The sequence below is a fragment of the Cololabis saira genome, chromosome 12, assembly GCF_033807715.1.
Source record: "Cololabis saira isolate AMF1-May2022 chromosome 12, fColSai1.1, whole genome shotgun sequence".
In the NCBI taxonomy this organism is placed as follows: Eukaryota; Metazoa; Chordata; class Actinopteri; order Beloniformes; family Belonidae; genus Cololabis; species Cololabis saira.
In genome coordinates, this window is record NC_084598.1 from 18,974,401 (window position 1) to 19,001,583 (window position 27,183).

General features: G+C 40.7%; 3 protein-coding genes across 3 annotated transcripts in view; 2 read left to right on the forward strand and 1 right to left on the reverse strand.

Moving 5' to 3' along the window:
* The window catches only part of ift122 (intraflagellar transport 122 homolog (Chlamydomonas)), a 29,878-nt gene extending 17,725 nt beyond the window's left edge, over positions 1-12,153 (forward strand). Inside the window, exons 19-29 of the mRNA XM_061735862.1 lie at positions 966-1,137; positions 2,257-2,359; positions 5,155-5,295; positions 5,570-5,667; positions 7,734-7,834; positions 9,752-9,914; positions 10,007-10,124; positions 10,202-10,330; positions 10,929-11,005; positions 11,119-11,283; positions 11,408-12,153. Of these exons, the coding sequence (XP_061591846.1) occupies positions 966-1,137; positions 2,257-2,359; positions 5,155-5,295; positions 5,570-5,667; positions 7,734-7,834; positions 9,752-9,914; positions 10,007-10,124; positions 10,202-10,330; positions 10,929-11,005; positions 11,119-11,283; positions 11,408-11,494 (1,354 nt within the window). The 3' untranslated portion in view covers positions 11,495-12,153. The remainder of the gene's footprint in view (positions 1-965; positions 1,138-2,256; positions 2,360-5,154; positions 5,296-5,569; positions 5,668-7,733; positions 7,835-9,751; positions 9,915-10,006; positions 10,125-10,201; positions 10,331-10,928; positions 11,006-11,118; positions 11,284-11,407) is intronic.
* Positions 12,154-12,313: 160 nt separating this feature from the next.
* On the forward strand, positions 12,314-17,646 carry LOC133457036 (rhodopsin-like). The gene is made up of 5 exons (XM_061735863.1): positions 12,314-13,288; positions 14,015-14,183; positions 14,381-14,546; positions 15,660-15,899; positions 16,584-17,646. The coding sequence occupies exons 1-5, from the start codon at positions 12,928-12,930 to the stop codon at positions 16,707-16,709; spliced, it is 1,062 nt and encodes a 353-aa protein (XP_061591847.1). The 5' UTR covers positions 12,314-12,927; the 3' UTR covers positions 16,710-17,646.
* plxnd1 (plexin D1) overlaps positions 17,577-27,183 on the reverse strand; it is a 71,391-nt gene continuing 61,784 nt past the window's right edge. Inside the window, exons 30-36 of the mRNA XM_061735861.1 lie at positions 26,484-26,518; positions 25,781-25,885; positions 24,748-24,911; positions 24,517-24,664; positions 20,098-20,238; positions 19,901-19,975; positions 17,577-18,510 (exon numbers count right to left, since the gene is read on the reverse strand). Of these exons, the coding sequence (XP_061591845.1) occupies positions 18,394-18,510; positions 19,901-19,975; positions 20,098-20,238; positions 24,517-24,664; positions 24,748-24,911; positions 25,781-25,885; positions 26,484-26,518 (785 nt within the window). The 3' untranslated portion in view covers positions 17,577-18,393. The remainder of the gene's footprint in view (positions 18,511-19,900; positions 19,976-20,097; positions 20,239-24,516; positions 24,665-24,747; positions 24,912-25,780; positions 25,886-26,483; positions 26,519-27,183) is intronic.

A 27,183-nucleotide genomic window follows, 5' to 3' on the forward strand; every position in this document is an offset into this window, starting at 1 on the left:
CATGAGCAAAAAAGGAAAAGACATCTTTGTTGTTGTGTCTTTGTCGTATTTTGCACAGCATATTGCTTTACAGGTTTCCCTTCCTCTCAACAACCTCACCGCATACATTACTCTTTCTCTGACTTTAGTTTAGATGTTTAGTCACCGACAGCTCCTGATATTTAGCATGATAGATATCTGTCTACCATCTGAGATGGCTCAGCAATGAATCGACAAGCCTCTTTGATCTGTCTTTGAGTAGTTCACACATAATCACATGTTGATATGCTTCTGATTAAGAGATTTTTATAGTTTATTTGGCAATAAAAAAGAATATTTGCTGTGGTATTTTAATATTTCAATGGCCTAGTGGCCATTGTCACAAATTTAATATATTGCAGATTTCATGGTGTGCTTAAGATAATCATCTCTATATTTTTTTATTTCTGTACACATAAAACATTATTTTTTAAATTATATTTATTACATGTTGACCATACATAATGGCAGGCTGTCATTTCACATGTCGTATCAGCATTACCTGCAGACTGGACAAGTAAATACACACATCAATCACATTTTTGACACATAAAGCAGTATCTGACATACTGAAGGAAAACTGTGAAGAACTTCCTGTGAACAATTACACTTTCTTTAAATGTCAATATTATGCGGGGGTGGGCATGTATGTGTATTGAATAACCTGGGAAACTGATACCTGGTGGTTGTGTCAGAACGTCCCTTTGAATCCATCTGTGCATACTGTGCATGTTGGACTCCTGTGGCGCTACAAGCGGATCAGTGCAGCAACACTGCTGCTGAATACAGTTAGAGCTGTTAAACCTGAATCAGATTCAGTTTGTGACCCTCGCTGATTCAAGTTCTTTATGGGGTCACAAGCATAGTTTGATACAGCAGACACCTATTTGAGTGTTTTTTTTCCCCCTTGCCCGATCTTTGTCCTCAATCCTCTCTTTTTTGTGCAGGCTGATCGATATTGTCCGCAAGTTGGACAAGGCTGAGCGTGAACCACTGGCCAAATGTGCACTCCATTTCAAGAGGTTGAAGCACCACGGCTATGCGTCAGAGACTTATTCGAAGATGGGAGACTTGAAGGCTCTAGTGAACCTGCATGTGGAAACCCGACACTGGGAAGAGGTCTTACGCAATCACTTAAATATAATGTGAAACACACAGGACTGTATTTGACAAACTGGTGGGGCATTCAAAAAGTATCATGAACCATATAATAAGCTCGCTTATTTTATGTTTTGTGCAGTTTTGAAGGCAACACCGGAAAGGAATTTGTTATAATAAACTCAGTTGAATGTAAACAATGAGGCAATATGCTTGCTAAATTGACCTGAAACCATACACACACATACAAATACACACCAACCACAGTTATTCATTTGACTTTTGGCTTTCTAAGGATCCATGCCCATATGAACAATGTACTACCGTACTTGAAATTATATTCTGCTTCCATTCATATTCTTGGTTTTCACATTAGAGGAAAACAACACATTTCCTTTATTCATCTCTGGTCTGTTTTGAGTGAAAGGAATTAACAGAGACGCACATTGGTTGTTAGCCATGAACATTGGAGCCAAAAAAAAAATTCAAATCATAATGACATGGTTTTAGGAAAATGTATTTGATCCTCAGAGAGAAAGAAGAAAGAGCAGTGGAGGGAAGCTTAAGTTTAGAGAACAGTTAGGTTTTGTGTGCATCACTGCAGGAGGTGAACAGAACAGACTTGGAGAGTTATAACATTGGCCATATGGATGCTATTCACTGCTCCCACTTTTCTCTAAAACAAAGTATTTATTTAAATGACTTTCAGCTCGCATTCCTGGGGCACACACACATACTGGGACTCTCTCTCTCTCTCTCTCCTTCCTTTGTTCTTTTTCTATATGGCATGGCTTTTGTGTATTTTTTGGCACAGATTTTGCCACAATATTGAGCTTAAGTCATTGTGTTTGGCAAATGTGTGCCCACAGGGTACTACAACACTTAACTAGTGTTAAATTAGCTTAGAGTCAAACTTTCTTGACTTTCAACTTATCTGGACTTAAACTAATGTCTGTTTATATGACTAATGTTTGGTAATCTGTACATTCCTAATCAACTACAGCTGAGCCTTTATTGCCCAGACCAGTTAAACAGGGTTGTAGATGTTGTTTATGTGTGACTAAATTCATTAATCAGTTGGACAAATATGCTGTATAACATCTCATGGGTCCTGTGTTCTCTCACCTGTCAACTTCCCAGGCATTCCTGCTGGTGGAGAAGCACCCCCAGTTCAAATGTGACGTCTATGTGCCTTATGCCCAATGGTTGGCTGAAAATGACCGCTTTGAGGAGGCACAAAAAGGTCAGGGCTACAGTTTCATCCTCTTCTTGATGGCATATAACAACATGGTGTTTACATATGGACATAATTAAGCTTGGCCAGCTCTGGAAGTGGACTTTTCATTACTTCCTTGAGATTTTCTGTATGCCTTGTGTAAAAAATGATCCTCTTTCCTGGTGCAGAGCAGGACACAGCTCGGCTGCCTGTTTAGTGAATGACATGCATGCTTGCCTCTAATCACCAGCGTTACAAGCAGCTCTAATGATGATTACCAACTGTAGCCATAGTTATAATCAGCTCATAGATTTATAATTATGATCTCAGCAGGCATATTTCCTCTTCCTCATAATCTTCTTCTTGTTTCAACATGGGATACATGACTGAGCAGGCCCTATTGTAGTTGGGTTTGCTTATGGCCATGCAGACATGTTTGACTGTGTACATTTTAAACAGGCAGCTAACCAGTGAAAGTATTGTGTTACTTGTGGCTGTGATGTCTCAGAGTCTGGCATGCCTCTTTTCCACTGCACTGGTAGATCTCAATAACAAACCTAGGAATAGTTATCATTGCCGTAATCTGCTGAACTGGTCTGTTTCTAATTTTGGGGCTTCAACTGGAGCCCAGTTCATCCCAAAGTGGGATGTTGGAACCTCAGGAGGGTTGATGTGTTTTGAATTTACACCATTTGCACCCAAAGGCTGTTTAACTGTCTGACTACCCATTTATTAGAGTTAAAGATATCTTTTGAAGCTGTCAAACATCTGAGTTTCATCAATTTCCCTTAAAAAGACTGCTTTGTTATCTTTATTTCCTTTATTGCACAATGCATAGTACATTTGTTTAGTCAGCAGCTCTGATGAGAAAATATTGAGTAGCACTGCTGCGCTCCAGTTTCCCTGCCAGCTTATCTGTTGTGTCTCTGTAAAGGGGAAGGGGGGCATGCTTGTCAGAAACGGTGGCAAACAGCAGCTGAATTTCTGTCCAGTTAGGTTTACTGATAAATGTTTGCCACTAATAGATTCTGACCCCCACTGTGGTTGTGGGAGCAGGTCAATGGTGGGGTAAACTCTTTAAAGCTGCTTCTAATTAGTCTCTAATGGTAACGTGAAGAATTTATTTGGGCTTTAAAGCCAAACTGCTTTGGTATTTGACATTCAAGAACAGCCACTGGGAAAAAGGCTTCTGCTAGTTATACTTTTGAAAAATTACACTAGGATAACAATCTTTTATCATGTATGGATTTAAGACACACACACACACACACACACACACACACACACACACACACACACACACACACACACACACACACACACACACACACATTCAATTAAATGTTATTTATATAGCGTCTATTACAACACAAGTTGTCTCTTGGCACTTTCTAGAGACTCAGAACACCCGGGAGCAATTATTACATAAACAATGGCAGGTAAAAACTCTCCTAGTGGGAGAAAAACCTTAAGCCAAACGGTGGCAAGAAAAACTCCCGTTTTCGAGGAAAGGCTAGGAGGAGAGGCTAGGAGGAGAGGCAAGCAATAGGGGTGAGGAGCACCGGATCATATTGTAGTTCCCCTGAATTGTAGGCCTTTGTAGCTGCACATGTATGATGAAGCTACTGTATGTTTAAGACAAGCCTGCTCAAGTCTTGTCCTGTAGTTGCACCTATGGCTAAGTTTGGTTTTAAAGGTGGAGGTGGTGTCAGCCTCCTTAACCCAAACTGGTGGTTGGTTCTATAGTAATGGTACCTGATAGCAGAAGGCCCGTCCTCCAAATCTACATTTAGAAACTCTAGGAACTACGAGTAAATCTGCACTCTGAGAACAGAGAGCTCTTTTAGGAACATAAGGTACTATCAGGTCTTGGAAGTATCACGGAGCTAGGCCGTTTTGGACTTTATACGCAAGTAATACCATTTTGAATTGGATTCTAAGTTTTACGGGGAGTCAATGGAGTGAGGCTAACACTGGAGAGACGTGCTCTCTCTTGTTTATTCCTGTCACAGAGGACACAGTAGCACTGGAGGCCATCACAACACCATTTAATCTCTTCCGAAGATGCTTGGGACCAAATATAATAACCTCTGTTTTATCAGAATTTAGAAGCAAAATGGTAGTGGACGTCCACACTTAATGTCCTTAATACTGCTGTGTATCATCGGGATAGCAATCAAAATTGATGCCATGTTAATATAATAATAATAATACCAAGGGCTGCATGTATAAACTGAACAAGATGATTGTTATCTGTAGCCTATCAGTCACTTTTAATGTGCTGGAGAATTTTGGCTCACTTGTCTTTGCAACGTTCCTTCAGGTTATTGAGGTTCTCAGACATTTGTGTCCACTTCCTTCTTTTAAGATTCCATCTTAGTTGGGTTAAGGTTTTCTCTTTGACGTCTGAAATGTTTATATATTCTAGAGTCATAACTTGAATACAGAAGAGTTGGAGGTAGACTTAGTGACTGCAAGTTACCCAGATCTGGTTGCTGAATCATCACCCCTCCACCACCATGTTTGACATTTGGCATGAGTTATTTGTGTTAATGTGCTGTCCTCCCCTGGACATAGTTGTACACTTTTTGATTGTGACCTACTTTTTCATATGTTGAAATGCCTACTTTTATTCATCTGTGTCAGAAAAGCACTTTTCTGTGGTTTATACCAAAGACGAAGAAGGTACTACCGTTGAGCTGCTAAAACAATGAGAAGTTCCTTGTCAAAGTGAAACCTCATTAATGAAAGTGTCATATGAGCGCCTAACCTCTTGCTTGTTTGTTTTATTTAATTTTTGTCTGTTTTCTTTAACTCTTCAGCATTTCACAAAGCTGGCCGTCAGAACGAGGCTGTAAAAGTCCTGGAGCAGCTTACCCACAATGCAGTGGTGGAGAACAGGTTCAATGATGCAGGTTACTATTACTGGATGCTTTCTATGCAGTGTTTGGACATTGCCAGAGGTGAGATGCATCTAAAATTAAATTCATGTTTTTAACCAGTTAGTTTTTATTGTAAAGCTTCACTTTACAATTCACTTCATTTTGCTTTCTAATTTGCTTTCAAATTACTGCTCTTTAATTTATCTTGATTTTTTTTTTTGTTTGTTTTGTTTTGTTTTTTTGTGCCTGTTCTGCTATACAGTTTTGCAGGGATGCATGACTATCTCGTTGCTTTTCTACAATGACAATAATTTATTAATTTGAATAATTGCTTTGTCTGTTTTTTATGAATCAGAAAGTGAAGAACAGAGGGATGAAATGCTAAAGAAGTTTGAGCGTTTTCAGCATCTTGCTGAACTTTACCATGTCTATCGCTCCATTCAGCGTTACACGGTGAGAATGTCAATATTTCTTAGTCCTAAAATACAGAAAAAAGAAGGGGACTTTGAAATCCCAAGGAGGCAGTTGTTTTTTTCCCCTTGTTTTTCCCTTCTATCTCTATCTCTCTCTCTCTATATATATATATATATAGATGGTTAATACCAAGTTTGGTAAAAGCCAGATATATATGCATTTTAATTTTCCAACAGGTTGTTTTTTGTGTGTGTGGATGTGTGTGAGTGTGTTTCCTTCACCAGCCCTCTTGGCAGTCTACCATATTTAATTAGTCCCCCAAGAAAAGAAAAAAAAAAAGTGAAAAATAATACAAATTCTGCCAAAGAGGACAAAGATCACCGAAAGTGGGACGGGAAAAAGTAGGAAAGAAAAGGCAACAGTGATGGGTGCAGTTTGGTGAGTGTGTGATGTGTTGTAGTGTGTGTGAATGAATGTCTAACGTGTTGTGTTTGGGAACAAAAGAGACGTAAGACAACCAGGTATTTATAAAAAGAAGAGGACAGAGAAAAGGGGGAGGAGCATTCTATTTACTATTGATAACATATGGTATGTGACACTTGTGTGCTGCATGTGTAGTGTCTTGTGTGTGCAGTGTGTAGGGGATGCAATTAGGCCTGTGAGTATATTTAAGTGTTGGGAGGGGAGGGCAGTGTTGATATATACGAATGACATATACATAATATCCATACAAATATCTTTGACTGCTCGTACATATTTAAGTATACCAATAGGAAGTCGTATACATGCAGTCAACTAGTACATATACATATTATGGGGAAAAAGGAATAGAGAATTAAAAAAATAATAATAAATAAATATATATGTATGTATGTATATATATATATATATATATATATATATATATATATATATATATATATATATATATACATACATAAACACATGCAGTTCCACACAAAAATCAATGTGTAAATATCAATTAAAGAATACATAATTATCCTACATTTGTCATTTTTTGGGATATTATATATTTGGTGTTGTGTATTATATCACAATTCATGGTTAGCACACTAGTATACTGTAGATAACTTTATTTATGCATGAACATACATGTGGTTAAATATATTTACATGCAAATATACGTCAATACATATTCTCATGTATACATGTGCTTAAATATATATAAATACAATTAAACATTTATATAATATTAATATGTATACTATATACATATGCTTATAGGAGGTAAGGAGGCAGTTTGATTGACTAAAATTGCTTTAACACGAAATCAGTTTTTTTTTATTTTTTTTTTATGTTTCACAGCCCTCTTTTGAATCACATTTTATTACACACTTTTTACAAATTCTTCCATACTACTGTGAGAAAGACAAGAATAGGTTTGACGCTGTTAGATAATACAAACCACAAAATGATTTCAGTTTAAGAAGAACATTAAGATAAGCACAGAGGGTGGTCTGAAAGTGAACAAAAGAGAGAATAGAGGGCATTAAGTTGAAGTTGCAGTTCAATGAGGTGAAATATCAGCTTGAAAGAAGCTCCATTATTAGACTCCTGATACCTTCATGGCCCTTATTGCCATGGCAACAAGCTGTTTGATAAAACAAGATGGCAGCCTTATCAGTGGTCCTCAACCCTCAGCCTTAACCTGTTACCAGCATCACATCCCTGCTTATGACTTCTTAATTGCCAACCTGGACTGGGTCTGTATTTCCTTCTTTTTTTTTTTTTTTTTTACTTTTTGCTCTCATTTGGTCACACCCTTGAAACACAGGGGCAATTATTTGATCCAAACCTGACCAGGAAACATCTATATCTTCTTTAAACATTCCAGACAGGTGCTATAGATTTCAACTTGAGGGATGAAAAGCTTTCACTGATTGCTTTACAAAATCCATCTTTCCCTTTCAGGGCACTGCGACGAGAGAAACTGCAAAGAGTTGGACTGTTTTTAGAACAGGTTAAGAGATTAAAGAAATAACGATGGGATTAGAAAAAGACTGATTATATAAGTGTTATCAGATATTTATATTATTTTATAATCCCTTCCACCTTCGTCTCTTTTTCAATGGTTTTATCTTCAGGATGAGCCCTTCAGCTCCCACATGCCAGAGACACTCTTCAACCTCTGCAGGTTCCTCCTCAACAACCTGACCAAGGACATACCACCAGGCATTTCTAAAGTGTATCCTTACCTTTGACTGCATAAAATATAAAGCAATTGTGGATCCCTATCTGTCTTGACGCAGTAAACTACCCTGAAATCAAAACTGTTAGAGCTGAAAATAAAGTGGAAGAAAAAGTGCTGAAAGTAATAAAGAAATTGGACGAGTTGTTGTCACGACACAAACTCCACTGCTCCCGAGAAAAGAAAGATGATAATGATGGGGAGGAGATGATGCCAGCAAAAAGCATATTTTAGGTTACTTAGACAAGTGCTTTGATTACTGAGTTCCCTGTCATTAAGAAGAAAGTAAACCCTCTTTCATTTCAAAGGTTTTACATATACGGACAATTCATGTCCGTGGTCCTTACCAGGTCTTAAAATGAGGTAAATGCAACCTGAGATGAACATCAACACATTAACAAAACACAGTATCTTTAATTGTTAAAGAAAAACTAAACCACAATATTGAAACTGTGTGGTAAAAGCAAACTGACTCACTTGCAATATTGCAAACCTGAGTCATGAAGTCATGTTCTTTTTAAAGTGAAGAGGATTTCTTCTGGCTGTCCTTCCAAACAAGGCTTAGCTATTCTCTCTCATTGTGCAGTCAATAATCATATAATATGCTTACTGGGGACCGTAGAGTCACAAATGTAGCTCTTCAATTCTTTTGCATTCTCTCTGAAAACATGGAAGAATGATCTGCGGGTGAACGTTGTGGGGAGTCCAGTCCTTGGATGAATGTGAATAACTTTACTCATATAAAGTGATGGATACCACATGGTTTTAAAATGCACTAAAACCCTTCCCAGATTGATGCACAGCAACAATTACTTTTTTAGTATCTTTTTGTGGCTGTATTTTTAGTATCATTACTGATGTCTTTTCTTCTTTGCTTTGTATTAACACACATGAACTAACAGACAGGCAAAATGACTGCTATTATAGAGGTAGTCACTCTTTCTGATGATCATTTATTCAAGTGTGGTGAATTATTAATACATATATAAATAATGTTATACCAAGTTCTGAATCTGCTTTTGCATTTTGACATAGTTTTATGGAATTATGTAATATCGTCTGTGTTTTTCTGGATTTTATTTACTTCCATTTAAAAGTTGGGAGCGACCTGCTTGTGCCTTTTTCCCAGAAGAGAGTGGTAAAGGCTCCAGCAGACCCCACTGACCCCGACTAGGAAGAAGCAGGTAGAGCTGATCGATGAATGAATACATGGATAGTGAGGAGTTAATTTTAGATTTTTTTGGAGGGGATTTTAAAAAGGCTGTTCTCTTTTTTTCACATGACTGTACATAAACACATGCCGACCTCACCCACAATCACACAGATGTAGTCACATGCAGTGGATGTGGGTAGGAGGAAGGAAAGTCCAGTCTTGGAATAGGAAATCGGCCTAAGCAGCTGGGATTCTCTATAGCCAAGCTAAACAATTCCACCAACTTTGAAGTAAGATTTATGGACTTAGTGGGACTTAGTGGGACTGATTTGGACGTTTTTTTAACAGTTATACACAATGGTGCAAATTACCCATGAGCTAAACAAGTTACACAATAGAAGAACATGCATTTGAGAGCGCCAGAGCCGCTTGTGTAGGAGGAGCTGGAGAGTTGCTGAGTGGAGAGGAAAGGAGAGGAACAGTGTTGAGTTTTAAGTGATGGAAAAGGGCCAATATGGAGCTGTGCAGCTGCAACTCATTGAACTACACTTAACACTCTCTTGAGTTGCTCTTCTAACAATCTCTTTCTACCTACAACCCCAAATCAGAAAAGCTTGGGATGGGATGGAAAGTGTAATTTATAAAAGAAAAAGAAAAACAATTTTAGTCTGACATTTACCTTGATGTTTATTTTATTCCTGAGTACATATATCTATAACAAATCTTTCTTTCACACGAATTTTCCTTAACCTGACTCTTAGTAACACTTTGTATACGTTGGCCAAGCAGAGTCGAAACCTTGGTGCATATAAGCTCGCCAGGTATTCTTACGAGAAGCTCCAGGAACTGCACATCCCCCGCTTCCTGGAGTCCATAGAGCTGGGCAGCCTCACCATTCGCTCCAAGCCCTTCCATGACAGTGAGGTGTCCATCACCAAACTCACTTTGAACTTTAAAGGATTAGCAGTTATTCTTTTCCTCTATTTTGCAGCTTAAACTGCCTGTGTTTCCTGCAGGACCTTATTGAAGGCATGATGTGCTACCGTTGCTCCACCAACAACCCACTTCTAAACAATCAGGGGAGTGTGTGCACCAACTGCAGGCAGCCTTTCATCTACTCAGCTTCATCATATGGTCAGTGACACAAAAGTACTGTCTAGTAATTTCTTTAAAATGTTCCTTTTTTTTAATGTGCCATATGTTTTACACAGAGGTGCTGCCTCTGGTGCAGTTCTACCTGGAAGAGGGTATCATTGATGAAGAGGCTCTGTCTCTTATTGACCTGGAAGTTCCTCACACAGATCAAAGGAACGCACGGGGTCAGGATATGGATAACGGCGGTATCCTTTGATCAACTTCGCCACATTAACACATACAAATCGCAGCAGATTGTTCTCATGATTTATGTGAATGATTAAGTCCTCATTCTGTCAGTCCCCTGACACGCTGTGCATCTCTTCTAATTGAACCATGTGGCTCTCTTCTGCCTTGTGACAACTCTAAGAAGCTATTTAGTCTGCACTGGCCTTGATTCTGTGCTTGTGGGTAAGCCGTCAGAACTAAGTCATCTTAGCTCTTGAGCTAATAGGGTTAGTGAGGCTCTCCTGTCTCATCTTAATGTCGGCAACACTCCAAGAGCTGTAGCCACGGCCCTGGTGCAGGGATTAACCTGCATTAGCCAGCAGACACTCAAGGGCACAGAGGTCTGCTGTTCTTCCAGGGCCATGATGTGACTGACAGGCATTACTGATCCTGAACATGTCGCCTCTTTGTATATTCTCTCAGAGGTAATTTAACCAAGGACATGTTCTTTTTTTCTCTTTTCGTATGTTTGAAATTATGATTACACACATGACAAGTAAAATATCTGATGTTTAAATGTGCAAAAATATATAACATGCACTGCTTTGGGTATTTGATCTTAATTGACGACAAAAGAGCTGCAATCTTTGAGGATAGATGATGGTTTGGACGATGCGGAGGAAGATCCATTTACAACCAAAATGAGCTTTGAGGTAAGAAGAGATGAGGTGATTAATATCCTGCCAACTGGGCTAACCAGCTGGACAAGGTGAAAGGACAGAGACCACGAGGGGCTATGGTGGTGTTCTTCTGTGTGTCCAAACAGCAAGGAGGCTCCACCTTTGTCCCAGTCAAGGTGAGCCGTTCGGTGCTGCGCTCTATGAGCAGAAGGGACGTCTTGATCAAACGTTGGCCCAGGCCCCTCAAATGGGAATACTTCCGCTCACTGCTGCCAGATGTGAGCATCACTATGTGCCCCACCTGCTTCAAGGTAAAGCATTTACATATACACAGTAAGGCCTCAGTGAACTGTGAGGTTGTTTCTTCTTTTCTGGCTTAATTTTTCTCTTTATTTAGGGATGTCTTAATGTTTTCTTTTCTTTATTTCCTCACAGATGTTTCACAGTGAGGATTACGAGCTGCTGGTGCTACAACACAACTGCTGTCCTTACTGCCGCAGAGCCATCGATGAACCAAACTGATCTACTTTAAAATGGAGCAGCTTAATCAAACTTTTCACTGTTTTGTACATTCAAATGTTTGTCACTTTCTTCTATATTTCATTTTCTGTATTCTCTAACTGTTTTTACATTTGTATTGTAATATAGATTCCACTGTAGTCTGCTGTGAGGATATTACAGCGCTACCCTGTTACTGAGGCTCTGTCTGAATAGCAGCCCTTTGTTGTCCAAGGATGAAAAGCTGAAGTAATACCTTTAGTCTTTGAGTCTAGGCCCTTGTAGAGTGTAAGAGAAATGCACCATCAGCCACTCAGTCCAACTGGATTAACGGGATCAGATTACCTTGGATGGTCTATAAAGACATTATAACTGGGTGTACAGTGTAAAAATGGGATTAAGAAATTGTATTTGACAAAAACATTCATTTGATGACTAAAAAGATCTTTCAGTCGACATGCCTGCTAGGAAAGACCAGATTAAATGTAGCGAAGCAATCAGTTAAACTTGAAAATAAGATCAAATACAAAGGCAGGTTCTTGAATTTCAACCCAAATTATCTCCTTTTGTGACTCACTATGTGGCCAGGAATGATTTTCTGAAATAATCAAGGTGTTCATTCTACTATTCTACTTCTATTTATCCACTCCCATTTGTTGTCAAACCGCAATATAGTCTTTTAAATAAACTATTTTGGTATTTCATATTACATTGATTTTCTGTCTTTATGATGCACAGAAAAGTTGGGTGAAGCCACCGTCTTACCATTTCAGTGTGAACTTTAGGATTTGTTTTTGTGTGAGAGCTGGCTGGAGAATGCCTGTCAGGAGTCTGTCCCACTGATTCTGATTACACTCAAGGGTATGAGTGCAGCTCTGCGCTATGCCGCGGTTAGGGATTAAGCTTTTACGGATGCAAATGAGTTGGATTCCTCCAGAAATTTCATTTGTAGTCTGTCCACTCTGAACGGTTGAAATCACAAACCATTTCTTTTATTTCCCTCCCACTCTCTGCTCTCATCTTATTCTAATGCAGCACTGATGCACGACAGTAATGATGGGCTTTATTTAACCATGGCTATAACCTCTCACTTTAAAAATGCTTTACATCTTTCATATTCTGTATATTTATTCAGGAGGGGTTTTTTTTCCCATAGGACTTTGTGTGTATGTGTGTGTGTGTTAATGTGTGAGAGGAATCTCAGGCTCTCTTAATTCCATCTCTGCTAACACTTCGCTCTTTCCCCGTCCCTAATCCGCCCATCCTATTAAAAGGTGCTGCACCTCCTTATGGGGCTGCTGAGAACATTTTTTTTTCCACCAGATTCATCTCTCCATCCATCTTTTCTCCCTCATTTCCACCTCGGCTGCACCTCTCCTCACAGTACCTTATCCTGAGAGGCGCAGACTCTTTTATCTAGGTCTCAGAAGACCAAAAAGGTATCAAGAACTGCAGCAATGAATGGCACGGAAGGACCCAACTTTTATGTTCCCATGTCTAACAGGACTGGGTTGGTGCGCAACCCCTTTGAGCACCCTCAGTATTACCTGGCTGAGCCCTGGAAGTACTCTCTCCTAGCTGCCTACATGCTGTTCCTCATTGTCACTGCCTTCCCCATTAACTTCCTCACCCTCTATGTCACCGTCAAGCACAAAAAGCTGAGAACCCCTCTGAACTATGTCCTGCTCAACCTGGCGGTGGCCGACCTCTTCATGGTGGTTGCAGGCTTCACGGTCACGCTCTACACAGCCCTGCACGGATATTTCATCTTGGGCATCACAGGCTGCAATGTGGAAGGATTCTTTGCCACTTTAGGAGGTAAGAGAGGACCCGTGACATGTGAGACTGTCTTCGTGGATTTGGATCAAAACATTGTGTACATGTTTCATTATAATTATAAATATTGCTTCTATCATTACCGTATTTTCTGGACTATAAGCAGCACCTGTATATAAGCCGCATCCGCTCTATTTAAAAAAAAAACAATAAAAAAAGATATACAAGCCGCACCTGTATATAAACCGCATCCGCTCTATTTAAAAAAAAAAAAAAGATATGCAAGCCGCAGATATTTATGTTGTTAGATTAGATATTTACTACATGTACAGAAGGATTTTGAACTGTAAATGATGTACATGTATGTACCTAAATAGATCCTTTCCTAACAGTGTCTTTTAACACGGCAGCAACTTTGCTGATTAAAACTGGACAGAATCAAGAGAAAATAACGGCTATTTATTTATCTATTTATCTGTTTGAAATCTGCTTCTGCCTACTTCTATCTGCTAAAGAAGAAGTAGCGTATTCTTCTTTGCATTTATTTTGTCTTAGTTTTTATTCTAATTTCGGTTAGCACTCCCCCTAGCTGTGGAAAAATCCACAGAATAGCCGCACCTTTGTATAAGCCGCACGGTTGAAAATCTATGAAAAAAGTAGCGGCTTATAGTCCAGAAAATACGGTATATGTGCCGATACTGTGTGACGTAAATGTACTGCATTAGTGCTGAAGCCATAATCTAACTTGATACATGTTCTATGTCCCAGGTGAGGTTGCCCTCTGGTCTCTGGTGGTTTTGGCCATCGAGCGCTACATTGTGGTGTGTAAGCCGATGGCAAACTTCCGCTTTGGGGAAAAACATGCCATTACAGGCCTGGGCTTCTCTTGGGTCATGGCCCTGACCTGTGCTACTCCCCCTCTGCTCGGATGGTCCAGGTACTGTTTGTGCCAAAGTTTATAGTTTGTTTTCTTGGATTACTACAGAAATACTGTAATTTGTCCAGTAAGGATTGTATTTATTTATTTATTTATTTGAGCAGCAGGATATTTATTATGAACAGACATGTAGCATCAACTGTTGTGTACGGTGGTGTTGATGGAAATTGTTGGGGTGTTGCTGTGCGTGAATGCAGGTACATCCCTGAGGGAATGCAGTGCTCCTGTGGGATTGACTACTACACTCCAAAGCCTGAGATCAACAACACCTCATTTGTCATCTACATGTTTGTCCTCCACTTCTGTATCCCCCTCTTCATCATTTTCTTCTGCTACGGTCGCCTGCTCTGCACTGTGCGAGCGGTAGGAACACAACTGTCAATGCAGTATTAATAATAAGGATGTGATATATTGTTTATCCCTGTAGAGAAAAGCTTACTCCTTTTTGCCTTCATCTTAAAGAGAAAACAGCATTGAAGGGTCTCTGGAGATGTGAGGGATTTAGTGGTTCAAGGACACTTCAGGAGGGCAGATCGCTGCCAAGATCGCAGCTTATAGACGGGTTTTCAGCCTGCTCACCATGTCATCTTCAAGCCCTTGTTAATTACAGTAAAACATTAATAATGCATGAGGAAATCACAAATAGAAAAGACAATTCAGCCACAATTGACAACTTTTGGCTCAAATTTAGTCAAATAGCGATATAAAAGCACTTGATCTGAATTATTGTCTGACTACATGTTCTCAAAGAAAGCATGATGTTTTATGAGTTTCTGTGCATTGTTTTGCTGTGATGCTGCTCTTTAAACTTCAGTTCAAAGCAAGTCTATAAAGCTCTCTACTTCCTTAGGACTAAACAGCAGATGTCAATTGTTTGATCTTTCAACAAAGTGAAATCACAACTAGATTTATTATAGTTAAACTTACTATGACTTCTATTTAAAGATTAAAAACTAAAAAAGAACATGAAAAAATGGATTTTGGACCTAGGGAGGACAGCCTTGAAACCACGACCTCCCGAAAACTGGATCATTGGAGTAATTAATCACATAACTGGACAAACTGAACGCTATTTTGAAATGTTTTATGTGGAGGCAATGTGAAATGAACACCAACACATCTGGTACGGACGGCCGTTAAGCAGTTTTTGTCCATTTATTATCATTAAATCGTGGCATTTTATGACAAAGGAAAAAAATAAAGGTATCTGCATTACATATCGGCCATCTGCCATGTCAGTAACTATATCTTTTGGTATAGACTAAACAACCATGTCACTGCACCTCAAAACCCCCCAAATGTATTATGATTATTATTATTTATCTTAACTGCAGGTTTTAATCTGATAAACAGAAGGGATTTACACGATTGGTATAAGGTTTGCATTAATCTGAGAGCTGTTGTAGTAGTTTGCGTGTGTTTCCAAACAGATCACTGCTTCCTTGGAGTTTCAAAGCTAAATGTGTCTGTGCTCAGGCTGCAGCCCAGCAGCAGGAGTCTGAAACCACACAGAGAGCAGAGAAAGAGGTGACTCGCATGGTTATCGTCATGGTGATCTCCTTCCTGGTGTGCTGGGTGCCCTACGCCACTGTGGCTTGGTACATCTTTGCTAATCGGGGAATCGAGTTTGGACCGGTGTTCATGACAGGCCCAGCATTTTTCGCCAAGGGTGCTGCTCTGTACAACCCAGTCATCTACATCCTGCTAAACAGACAGGTATTTGTGGGGGAAAAATATATTCTGATTTGCTGATTTTTCTGTGTAAGATGGAGCTTCAGAGGATTTTTGTGATGTAATCCATCACTTTTACTCAGATACTGTTTTTGTTGGTGGCACTGACTGTGTATGCAGAGTGACCTCTGAAATCAGAGTAAGAACTTACACAATGAATATATAATAATATAAATATATGGATTATAAAAGAAATGTCTTTTTAAAAATGAACTCAGTGGTTCCCAATCCTGCAGGGTTTGTCCCCTCGTCACATGTCAGGTGATTGTGGGCTTGTGGCAGTTCCACCTTATTTCCTCTCATGTGGCTTGTTTTAATAACTAGTAGAGACGAATATGAAAAAGAAAATAGAAAAAGGGATGTAAGATAAGCCCAAAATATTTCGAGTACTATTTTCTGTTTCTTCATAGCCAATAAATGATGTCACACAGGTAGAGAATGCCAAGTGAATTTCTTCTTCCCTTATACATAAATACATAGTTTAATAATGTGGGATGAACAAAATATTAGTCACATTGGGAACAAATCCTTTTACTCTAGAGACCTTAAGGATATTTACAATACCATGAAAGTACTTTTTTCATGAAGTTGTGTATATGATCTCCACCACTAAATAAAAATCTCATTAATGTGACTAATTCAGTCCGTTTTCTTTTTTGTGGCCTCCAGTTCAGGAACTGTATGATCACCACAGTGTGCTGCGGAAAGAACCCATTTGGAGAGGATGAGGCTGCCGTTACAGTCTCCAAAACCCAGACTTCATCTGTCTCCTCCAGCCAGGTGGCCCCTGCTTGACCCATCGCACCCCGTCTCTCTGCTCCATCTGTCCCCTCTCACCCAGGGACCCGCCACCGCCAAGCAGCAATGTGTCCTATTGGCCAATCCTCTTGACTTACCTCTCCAATTGTCCTCACTGCAGTTGGCATTTTAACAACTTCAGTGGGACCGACTCAATCCGGAGCCAGCATGCGTATTTTCAGTCCATTTAATCATGGAAAGTGTTCAGCTGGTCTCCCAGATTTTTAACCCGACATCAAAGAGTTACCATCTTGGTGGCGATCCATCTGAACACCTTCCAGGCTCCCCACTACCCATAAATACCATAATAGTTGAAGCCTGTTTCAGTAAAGCTCATTTTTTCTGAATATTTAGGTTTACTTTTGGGTTCACTTGTTTAGATTCTTCAGATGAGTTTTTCTTTAATCTGTTTTTATGTATTTATTTATTTTTTCTGGTGATTAAGTTGCGATGGTTAGCTCCCTCTTCACTTGCAATATGAATGTCGTCCAGTGGAGCCGAAGGGAACCTCTGTGGGAAGAGTGTCTCCTTGCAAGATGCTGGATAAGTGTGTGTGTTTGGTAAATGTTTCTGTTCCTGAGTGGGTGCCAGAATGCCAGTGTGATTTGAGAGGAGCATTTAGTTCTTTGTGTAAAAGCTACAATTTGTGGAAGTTGTTCTGTGTTCTGCAATAAAAACAAGGCTGAAAGTCTGCACAACTTTTCCCTAACTTTTTTTTTTTTTTTTCATAAAAATATTTACAAGGTTTTACAAGAAGTTCCAGATGCTGGTTTGCGGTCCTTTGGGTGGAAAGTCAGATCACTACTGTCAAGTGTTGGTAAAATGTTGTGTTGGATTTGTGAGTTATTGTGAGACTCTTTAAAATCCTAAATACTGTCATTTATTTCACAAACAAATCATTTGGCATCACAATTACAGTCTTTCTTCAGTTTATATTGAGCTAACGTTTTCCTTTAATGTAAATTTCCCTCTTAAAATTGATCAGAATCCAACATTTCACAAGCACACTGATTAACACTTTTATACTGATGCAGCTCTTCCCAGTGAACTACATTAAAACATTTGATTTCCATAATTATCAGTCTCTTATATTCTTCTCTTCACTCCTCCTCAACCCTTCATCAACCCGCAAAGCACATTGGGACATATTGTTCGAAGAAGCGACGGGAGTCAGTCGCCTATGTTCAGTCGCACCTGAGAACATCGCAGGCTGTATGAGATGAGAGGAGTCTGTCATGTTTCTACTAATCCTGATGAACAAGCCACTTCAACAGCATTATAACACATCTATAAATATTGCTATTGACATTATTTTACAGTACAGTGCATCATTGGCTCGTTCCCTTCAGAAAAGGGCTCAGTGCGTTAAGCTCGCCACCAGGGCTTACTGCAGGTCCCGTTAACTGTGAAGACGTCCAGGAAAAAAGGTCTGCGCTCCTACACGTTCCCTCTGGAGTGTTGTTGAGCCAGGCTTGAATCCTGTCTGTGTCGTTGGGGAAAGTGTACGGCGCTCAGGAGGCGGGTTTAAACCCTTTACTGCTGCTCTACATCCTACTAACAGTCTGTGGGAATGACACTCATGAACAATAACTCCTCAGTGGCAATCCCAAGCAACCGTGGAGGCGGGAGGAAGGCAGCTGGCAGCAGAAAAAGAGACGGTGAGCGGAAGAGACTGGCAGGTTCAAGCTTCGCTGCAGCACTCGTAGATGTTGTCCTCCACAAGAGCAATGACCTGCTCGAACTTGTGGTGCAGCTGAGTGCGACGTGCAGTGGGGTTCGCCTCCAGAGCATTCACCACCTGACCAGGGGGGGGGAGGGAGAAACCAAAACGCAACAAAGATGACTTTCAGCAGCTGTCAAGCCAGGTGAAAGACTCATTGAGATTAAAACCTCTTTTTCAAGAGTGACCTGGCCAAAATGGCAGCATAAAAAGAATAAAACAATACATACAAACACAGTCAGTCACACATTCCGGGGAAACAATAAAAACAATGGTAAAATTTACACAACGGGGCAGTTGCAAGAACCGAGAGAGCTAATTTCTCTGTCTTTTAAAATGGATTTAAATTTACCCAAGGATACAAGCTCAACCAATTTCAAGTCCTTCTGCGCATCATTCCAAGTTGAGGGGGCAGAAAACCTGAACGCCTTTTTACCCAGTTCAGTTCTGGCTCTCGGGACCTGCATCTGAATAAAGTTCTGTGAGCGCATCTATCTATCTATCTATCTATCCAGAGAGAGAGAGAGAAAGAGGGAGTGAATCTGCCACCTGCCTGGACATAGAAAGTTGAAGAAGAGAAAGGGAAAGCAGCAGAAGGAGCAAATGAAGTGCTCCAGCCTTTTCTCCCATCCCCATGCATGCCTCGGCACCATAAAAGCTTTTGCGCTTCCCATATTTACAAAACCCACATCTGCTCTGTTTTTCATGGCCAATAGTTGTCGCCGTGTCAGTGGGATTTATGATCTCTTAGCAGCAGTGTGATACGAGGCAGAGCAAACGGAGCTGCAGCGACAGAATAGGCAATCAGGGTCTATTCACAGAGCTCTGTGAATCAGAGTCTAAGCCCCTGGCCCACATCGGTACAGTCCTATGACAGAAAAGAGCAGCTAAACAGTGTTATCATGAGGGTGCTCCATTAAGGCACAGTCACCTCTGACTAAGCCTTTCCCCGAGAATAGTCGTAGCAGTCAGAAAGCATGGGGGAGGACAGCGGGAGCTTGTAGAGGGCGAGTTCAAAGCAGGAGATACGAAACAGCAACCTAACAATCCCATCAGATAGGGGTGGTGCATGAGCAGAAGGTACACAGCATGTTGTTTGTTTAAAATGAAAGGAACCTGTGGGCTGGAAAGACATGACTGAAAACACTGAATAGTGGCTGCTTCTTGGAAGATGGCCCGAATCTGATTTTTTTGGGTGCATTTAACAAAAGAAAAACAGCTATTCCGTTCTCGTCTTTAACAAGGCCATTAGGTGACAGGTTGCAAGCCCTTGCACAGTAAGTTACATCCCTCAGCGCGGCTGTGATCTTCAACACTGATACGTCACGCTCTGATAGCCATCTGTGAAACTCACCGTAGCAAGCTTGGCAGAGGGGTTGTGGCTGCCAAAAACGGGCCAGTCTGAACATTTTAGACTTATCTAATCCACATCTGAGATCGCAGAGAGAGGCGGCATGAAAAGTCTCACCTGGTTTCTGTATCTTTTGGCGTATTTGTAGATTTCTGTCAAGGCCAGGTTGGTGTTGAACTCATTTCTGTACTTCTGCAGGCCAGATAAGAACATGTTTGATAAGATCACATTTCGAAATAAGACGCGTGCACAACCACAGACCTTTGAGAACCAGATCAATGTCAAAAGACCAACTCTTGGGATACTTTACTTACTCTTGACTCCTCGGCCAGGTGAGCGTTCATCTCCTGCTCGCTGAGCGGCGGCATGTCCTGTATCTGCTGGTAGTAGCACTGGACTCTCTTCTTATACTCGGGGATCTCCTTGGCATACAGCAGTTTGTTGGTAGGAGAGTCCTGGGAAAAGAAACAACAAAAAAACAAAACAGATTTGAGTCAGGGCATGCGTGAGAAAGTTTTGTTTGGCAGTGTAACTGGCTGATATTTGATACCTTTCCATCTTTGTGCTTGATGAACCCAATAACAACATCAATATATATACAACATGATGTTTGGACATATTTGTATTGTAGTTTCATGCTACTTTAATCAATATTTCTTTGCAATAAATTATCTTTTTAACTGCATTTATATCTTCAGTTACTACATACAGATAGATGGCAAATATAAAGAACAAGCAACAAGAACCACTTTTCCTCCAGAAAATAGTCCCATTTTGACCGTATTGATCATGGGGAGCTTGTGTATCTCATCAGAACAAAGTCTTGCATAGATAATCAAATTGGTTAAATTATAGTGACTGTCATAAAACTTGCAGGCCAAATGCCCCCACAGTTTTAGATTCACTGGATCCCTTTACTGCAGAGACCAGTGACTTTCCTCTAACCCGTTCCAAGAAGAATTCATCTACATGACACATCATCAGCCTTTAAAGGTGAAAGCACCTTAAAAAAATAAACTATGCAGCATCACATAATGAATACAAATTCATATTCACCTTGACGTGCAACATTAAAATGCTTCTCAGTGAGACTAATTCAGGTCCCTAGAAGAGGCTAGGTTTTCTGGTGTTGTGCTTTTATTTCTATATTGGGGAAGTCGTCTATTTCCTGTCGTTTTATTTCATTTTTTCTTTCATCTGTTCTCTTAGCTGTTGCTGTCAAATCCTTGTTTACAGTTTTGGCATCCCCTAACTCAATCAGCTCTCTCTCTTCTTTTAGGCCGTCTATTCTTCAGCCTACTGAACCTCCACACAATCACCAGTCTCAGCTCTGGAGATGTCACATGTTTACACCACAACTTCATGAAGATATTTCAGCCTAATGAGCCTAATCACTGTGATGGTTTCTCTGCTGTTTAACCACGATAATACACATATTTTGGTGTAATCATCTGAGCACCCACTACTGACACTTCTAACGCGTGAAGTGTGCGAACATTAGGGGTGGACAAAAATATCGATATGGCAATATATTCGCGATACTTTTCCAGCCGATTCAATATCGATATTCAAAATTTGAATATCGATTTTTTTTTATTTTATTTATTTATTTATTTGTATTTATTTTTTTATCCCCGATTTTTTTCCCATTTTATCACCCAGTGCTCCTACCTAAGTGACAGTCCTGGGCATTGCCACTCTCTACCAACCCTGGGAGGGCCCTGCACTGAGCTCAGGTTTTATTTCACGTTTTATTTCATTTTATAATTTACTTTTTATATAACACAATTGCCTGTCCTTAAAAAATGAAAAATAATGGACAGAGGTTTATTTATTTATGGATTTATATCTATACTGACTGATCACTGTGCCTGTCCTTGGTTTTAGTACCATCTTTCTTGTGTTTATTATCATTTGCCACATAATTAAAGCAACCTCATACTAAATTTAATGTTAATTTCATATGATGTAAATAATATGAAAAACATATACAAATATGTTGTAACTTTAGCTTGTATAGTTATAATAAAACATTGTTTTGACTCAGTTTGTCCCATGAATTGTCACTATAATCTGATGAACGTGCAACTCGGATTTTAAGATCCATCACTATCATCTGATGTACATATATACAACTTGGATTTTAAGATGTGTAATGCATTTTTAAATTTTTCGGTGAACTATGTAGAATATAATAATCGGGATATCGCATAATCGGGATATCGTGATGCGTATCGTATCGTGAGGTCCTTCCCAATACCCACCCCTATATTTGTGTAATCATCTGAGCACCCACTACTGACACTTCTAACGCGTGAAGTCCATGAACATGTAAGCACAATTCTCGGTTTGACCTTTGCTGGATGTTTTTTGTTGATGAACCATCCAAACCAGCATAAAGTGAGACAATGGAGGGAGGGGACCGTTTCCTTTGCACACACTGCAACTGCTGGAGCCTCGGCCAGCCAGAGCCAGTGAGCGTTCCAGTCTAAACAACTCTCTCCACAGCCACTTCAGCCTCTCACACTGGTGCTTATTCAAGCAGGAAGAAAAGCAGTGGGGCTAAAAGGCTGTGGGCATATTTGGTTTTAGTGGTGACTACTGTTTGTGAGCTTGTCTGTGGGAGTGGGAAAGGGACAAGGAGAAAGTAGGCCAGGGAACCAGTGGGCGTAAAAGAGACCAGCGGCCACAGCTTTCAGCAGCAGTGAAGGTACTTACAACGCACCTGAATATTTCTACGTGCCACGAGTTATTTGTGTCACCAATTATATGTGTTAAACATGTGGAGAAACTGAGAGGATGGAGCCGCAGTTTCTTCTTCTGATAGGGAACCCTCTCTCTTCCTGTCCACAAGGTCACTTCCTGCGGTTCGCCCATCTGCCTGGCAACCCCCCGTGTTTCCCTGTGGCCATCAGTGTTCTGCACCTTGCCAGATAAAACGGTTTCCGCAGAAACTACGAGCCATTCTCTGCTTCCCACCCCCCGTTCTGCTCCTACCCCTGCTGAGCTCCTGCTAATCCAGATCCCGTACCCTTCGCTGTCATGGCACGTACATGTGCACAAACAAGGAGCCGTTCACATTCAGACCACAGAGGTGTGGCGCGTCCGTCTCCGTGATCCATGTGCCAATGTGCGGCCGCATCCCTGAACCTTAGCAAAACCACGATGCGCAGCCAGATACGCTCTCTGAAGGTTCGTATCTCTGCATCCACAGATGTGTAAATGTGAATATTGCTGCTGTAAGCACGCTGGTTTTTTGGCACTACAGTGGAGTGTATAAATCAGGCTGTTTCTCGTAGAAAAGAAGCATTATATGACAAGTTGTTGGCTCCCTCCGGGGACAGCCAGAAAGAGAGAGACAGGAAGCAGAGCGTATTCAGGGTCACGCTGTCTGAAGGATGAGGCAGATTTGTGAGCAGTGAGGACATTGACATGCAAGCACACACACACACGCATGCACACAGATAGGCAGATAGAAAGACAGACGAGTGTAGACACACAATTCAAGCACATGCAATCTCATGCACTGCACAAACGGCGATCCCTGGTGCTCATGACCTTGGATAGGTCCAACTGGGCTGAAATAACACGAGGAGAGTTACACAGAGCTGACAGTCGCAGAGATGAGGTCCACGGGGGACTTCAGAGGTGTGTGTGTGGTGTCTTTTAAAAAACTAAATACATACAGTGAAACACAGACATGATTGATGGGTAGAAAATAAGAAATTACAGGTTTCAAAGTGTAGGCTGGAAGAGAGCTGGAGGAAGGAAGGAGCCTGAACGTCTCAGAGTAATCATCTCTGTTTCTGTTTTTCTCCGCGCAGAAGCTCAGTCCTTAGAATAAAAAAGATCTAAACCAAACACCTTTTCAGTTTGTCACCCAGGGGAGGCTAGTGTCATTCTCTCATCTCATCTGGACCAAACCGTTTCAGTGGCCAAGCCTGACCAGAGCACGAATTTACTTAAAACACCACTGACGAATCCAGGCTCAGACTTGATCAGGTTTGTTCTAACTTTTGTTTGTGTATTTTACGAGTTGCATTTTACGAGTTTTACAGTTGAATTTCTGATAACTATCAGAAAGTAGTCTAGTCTCCATGACATTTAAGTTTATACTCAAACAAAAATACAACAACAGGGCTTCTGTCCTTTTCTTTTTTCCAAAGGAGGAAAAAAGAAAAAAAAAAAAGAAAATAGTTCTCTGATCAAAAATCTTCTTCATCAACGACGGACAAATCACAGTGCAAAATGCAGCTATGGTCAGGTGTATTTCCTGTTACATTACCACTTAAATCCTTCATGTAATCTTGTTTACACTGAATAAACCTGCTTCTCAGTACGTTTGACCTCACGAACACGTTCCCATGACAACCAGTCCAGGTATCAGGTATTATGCTAAGTCATCAATAATTTAATCTAGCTAAAATGTTGACTCACTTATGGAGGGAAGGACCAATGTTTGGTGTCAAAATCTAATCAGAGAGTGTGAACAGGAGCTGGGAAATAAAGAAAAAAGGTTTTACACTGGATCCCCATACGGCATAACGAGGAGGGTTTGAAACCAGTGACACAATCCACCATGAAACCACTGCCATATAGAGGCCCGATAGTTGCTTGACAGGGCATGTGTTTCCACATGTTGCAGTTTGCAGTGAAACTGCGACATTTGTATATTTCCAACAGTAGCTGCACACAGCTGACACTTCATGACAGTGAGGAAGTGCTGGGCCCACCTTCCCTAGCTGCAGGTCGGAGATGGAGCAGGCATCGATGAAGGCCTGGGCGATAACAGACAGGCAGGCGTCCATGTGGTCCGTCTTATCGATGTCAAACACAAACTGAGGGTTCTTCAGGATGTTCACCCAGAAACGCAGTGGTAAACTGCACAGAAGGGAGGGATTAGCTTGCAGCAGCGCAGCGAAGCTAACTAAAGAAGACTTCCATCTTAGCAGTGACTCGGCTACCTATTGGTTTTCCAGATGTGCAGCGTGTCAGGGTCTGTGATGCCCCGTTTGTCAGCCTGCTCCTCCAGGAAGTCAAAGAAGTATTTGACAGCCAGCGGCGGGTGGTCCGCAGGGATGCTGAGGATGGCCTGAAAGAGGTCATCCAAGAACTTCTGAAGAGTTCCCTGTGATGGAAAAGGGAAGAAAAAGTATTCAGACAAAGGTTTGAATATCTTGTGAAAATATGACACAGTGGGATGATGATGTTCTACTCAGGGGCGAAAATCCCGGGGGGGACAGGGGGGACAAGTCCCCCCCATTAGTAAAGCTGCCCCCCCCTAGAATAATTTGAGACAGAATTAATAATTTTGGAACAATGCAGTAGTATTTAGTAGTGATGCACCAAAATGAAAATTTGTGGCCGAAACCGAAATCGAAAATAATAATAAACAGTAAAATCTCATTACACTTAAAACAAGAGTCATCACCAGAAAAATAACTTGTTATTTGACAATTTTCACCCGTTTCAAGTAAATTTTCACTTGAAATAAGTAGAAAAATCTGCCAGTGCGACAAGATTTATCTAATAAGCAAAACAATCTTGTTCCACTGGCAGATTTTTCTACTTATTTTAAGTGAAAATCTACTTGAAACAGATGAAAATTGTTGTTTTTTTCCAGTGATGAGTCTTGTTTTAAGTGTAATGAGATTTTTTTTAACTAAACATGAGACATTTTAACTAGAAATAAGACAAATATTCTTGTTAAGATTTGGGGTTTTTGCAGTGTATTATGTCAGATGTGCTGTATTATTGCCATCTTTCACCTAATACCATTGTTTTGTATTGCTCTAAGAAAGGTCTTCTGCCTGTTTGCGAGATAGAGATGAAAATGTCAAAATGCTGTATTAAAGGAAGGCTAAAACTTGTATTCCTTGTCCCCCCCTGGATTTATTCTCTAAAATGTTACTGTTTATTGTCCCCCCCAACTATGAAACGGGATTTTCGCCCCTGGTTCTACTGCTACAACAAGAGCAGTGCTTTGTTTGGGTTTACCTTTGTTGACAGCAGGCGTGTCAGGTAGATTTCAGGCAGGACCTTCTTACGATGACTGTGCCTGTGCGACTTCTTGGTCTCTATTAACTCATCATGTGGTAGGACCTGGAAAAGCAGAGATCAACATCAGTGGACACAGGTTGAAGCACCGAACCCCAGGAGGAGTAGAGAGGCGAGTGCACCACTGTGTCCTCTCTACGGGCTGCCAAAGAGGAATGTTCTGGTTCCTTCATTAGACACATGATAAGGGTACTTTACACCACTGAATAATACACAGAATTAAGGAAGTGATGGGAGATGATGGGAAATTCTCAGGGTTTTCTGTGATTCATGTGAACTGGATCATGTCTCTGGCTTGCTCATACATGTCTAAATACAGATGGGGGGAAAGGAAAAAAAGAGCAAATTCCACATACTCTGACTCAGAACTGTCCTGTACGACTAACTATTCACCCGGCAAATTGTATTCCAAGGAACTCATTATTTTAAAGTCAAAGGGCCCATATCTGAGCTGACGTCTATGAAAGAGCTTAAGCGGCATTAGTGCTTTCATGTCCTCTCAGCAGCTTTCCTTTTCACCTCGATTCACCCCCCACACCCCCATCGCTGGGCTAACGCTGGCACGTAAAAAAAAAAAAAGCTCTGGTAATAAATGTATGCATCATGCACAAATACATTCTTTTGTTTATAAGGAAATACTCACCAAGTGCACATACTTCTCTGTATCCAGATCTTTGACTAAGGAGAGAAGGAAAAAAAAACAAACCCAAATGAAACAAAGCGCAATCAGAGAGGTGAAGGTATAAGAGAATGAGAGGAGACAGGAGGAGGAAGCACAGAGGAGTGTGACAGACACAAGTGAGGAAAAAGAAAAAGATTGACAGGAGAGCAAGGGAGATAGAGTGCAAGAGGAGAAAGTGATTAGGGTGGACTGCGGGCCTGAAGGGGAGGGGAGCTGTCTCAGAGAACGAAAGAGAAAGATTACGAGTGAAAGGAGAGAGAAAAGAAAGAGATTAGGAGAGACAGACACACAGACTTTGGGGCTGGTTGTGGAGCTGCTGTAATAAGATGGTAATACTTGGCCAAAGCTGGAAAACAAAAGCATTAAAGCCAGCTAGTTTATATATAGATCTAAACACTCATGCACATGCATGGACAGATATGACTGCGAAGATAAATGCATGCTCGTGTTCAAACAAGAGCACAAATACAAGCTCAAAGACAAACATTGTAGATTATTGTGTACGCAACAGCTAAAACAAAGACAGACATTTTTGCCTAGACACACACGCACACAAACCCTCATAGCGCGTGTGTTCTCATGACAGCCAGCTCTGCCAGAACGGGCCGCGGTCCAGACCCTCAACACTGATCACAGGCGGGCAGGACAGTGTTTCATATTA

Excerpts from the sequence above, each read along its gene's own strand:
- LOC133457036 (XM_061735863.1), top strand. The coding sequence starts at position 12,928 with ATGAATGGCACGGAAGGACCCAACTTTTATGTTCCCATGTCTAACAGG. Across the intron at positions 13,289-14,014 it reads ATTCTTTGCCACTTTAGGAG|GTGAGGTTGCCCTCTGGTCT; the intron begins GTAAGAGAGGAC and ends TCTATGTCCCAG. Across the intron at positions 14,547-15,659 it reads TGCTCTGCACTGTGCGAGCG|GCTGCAGCCCAGCAGCAGGA; the intron begins GTAGGAACACAA and ends GTCTGTGCTCAG.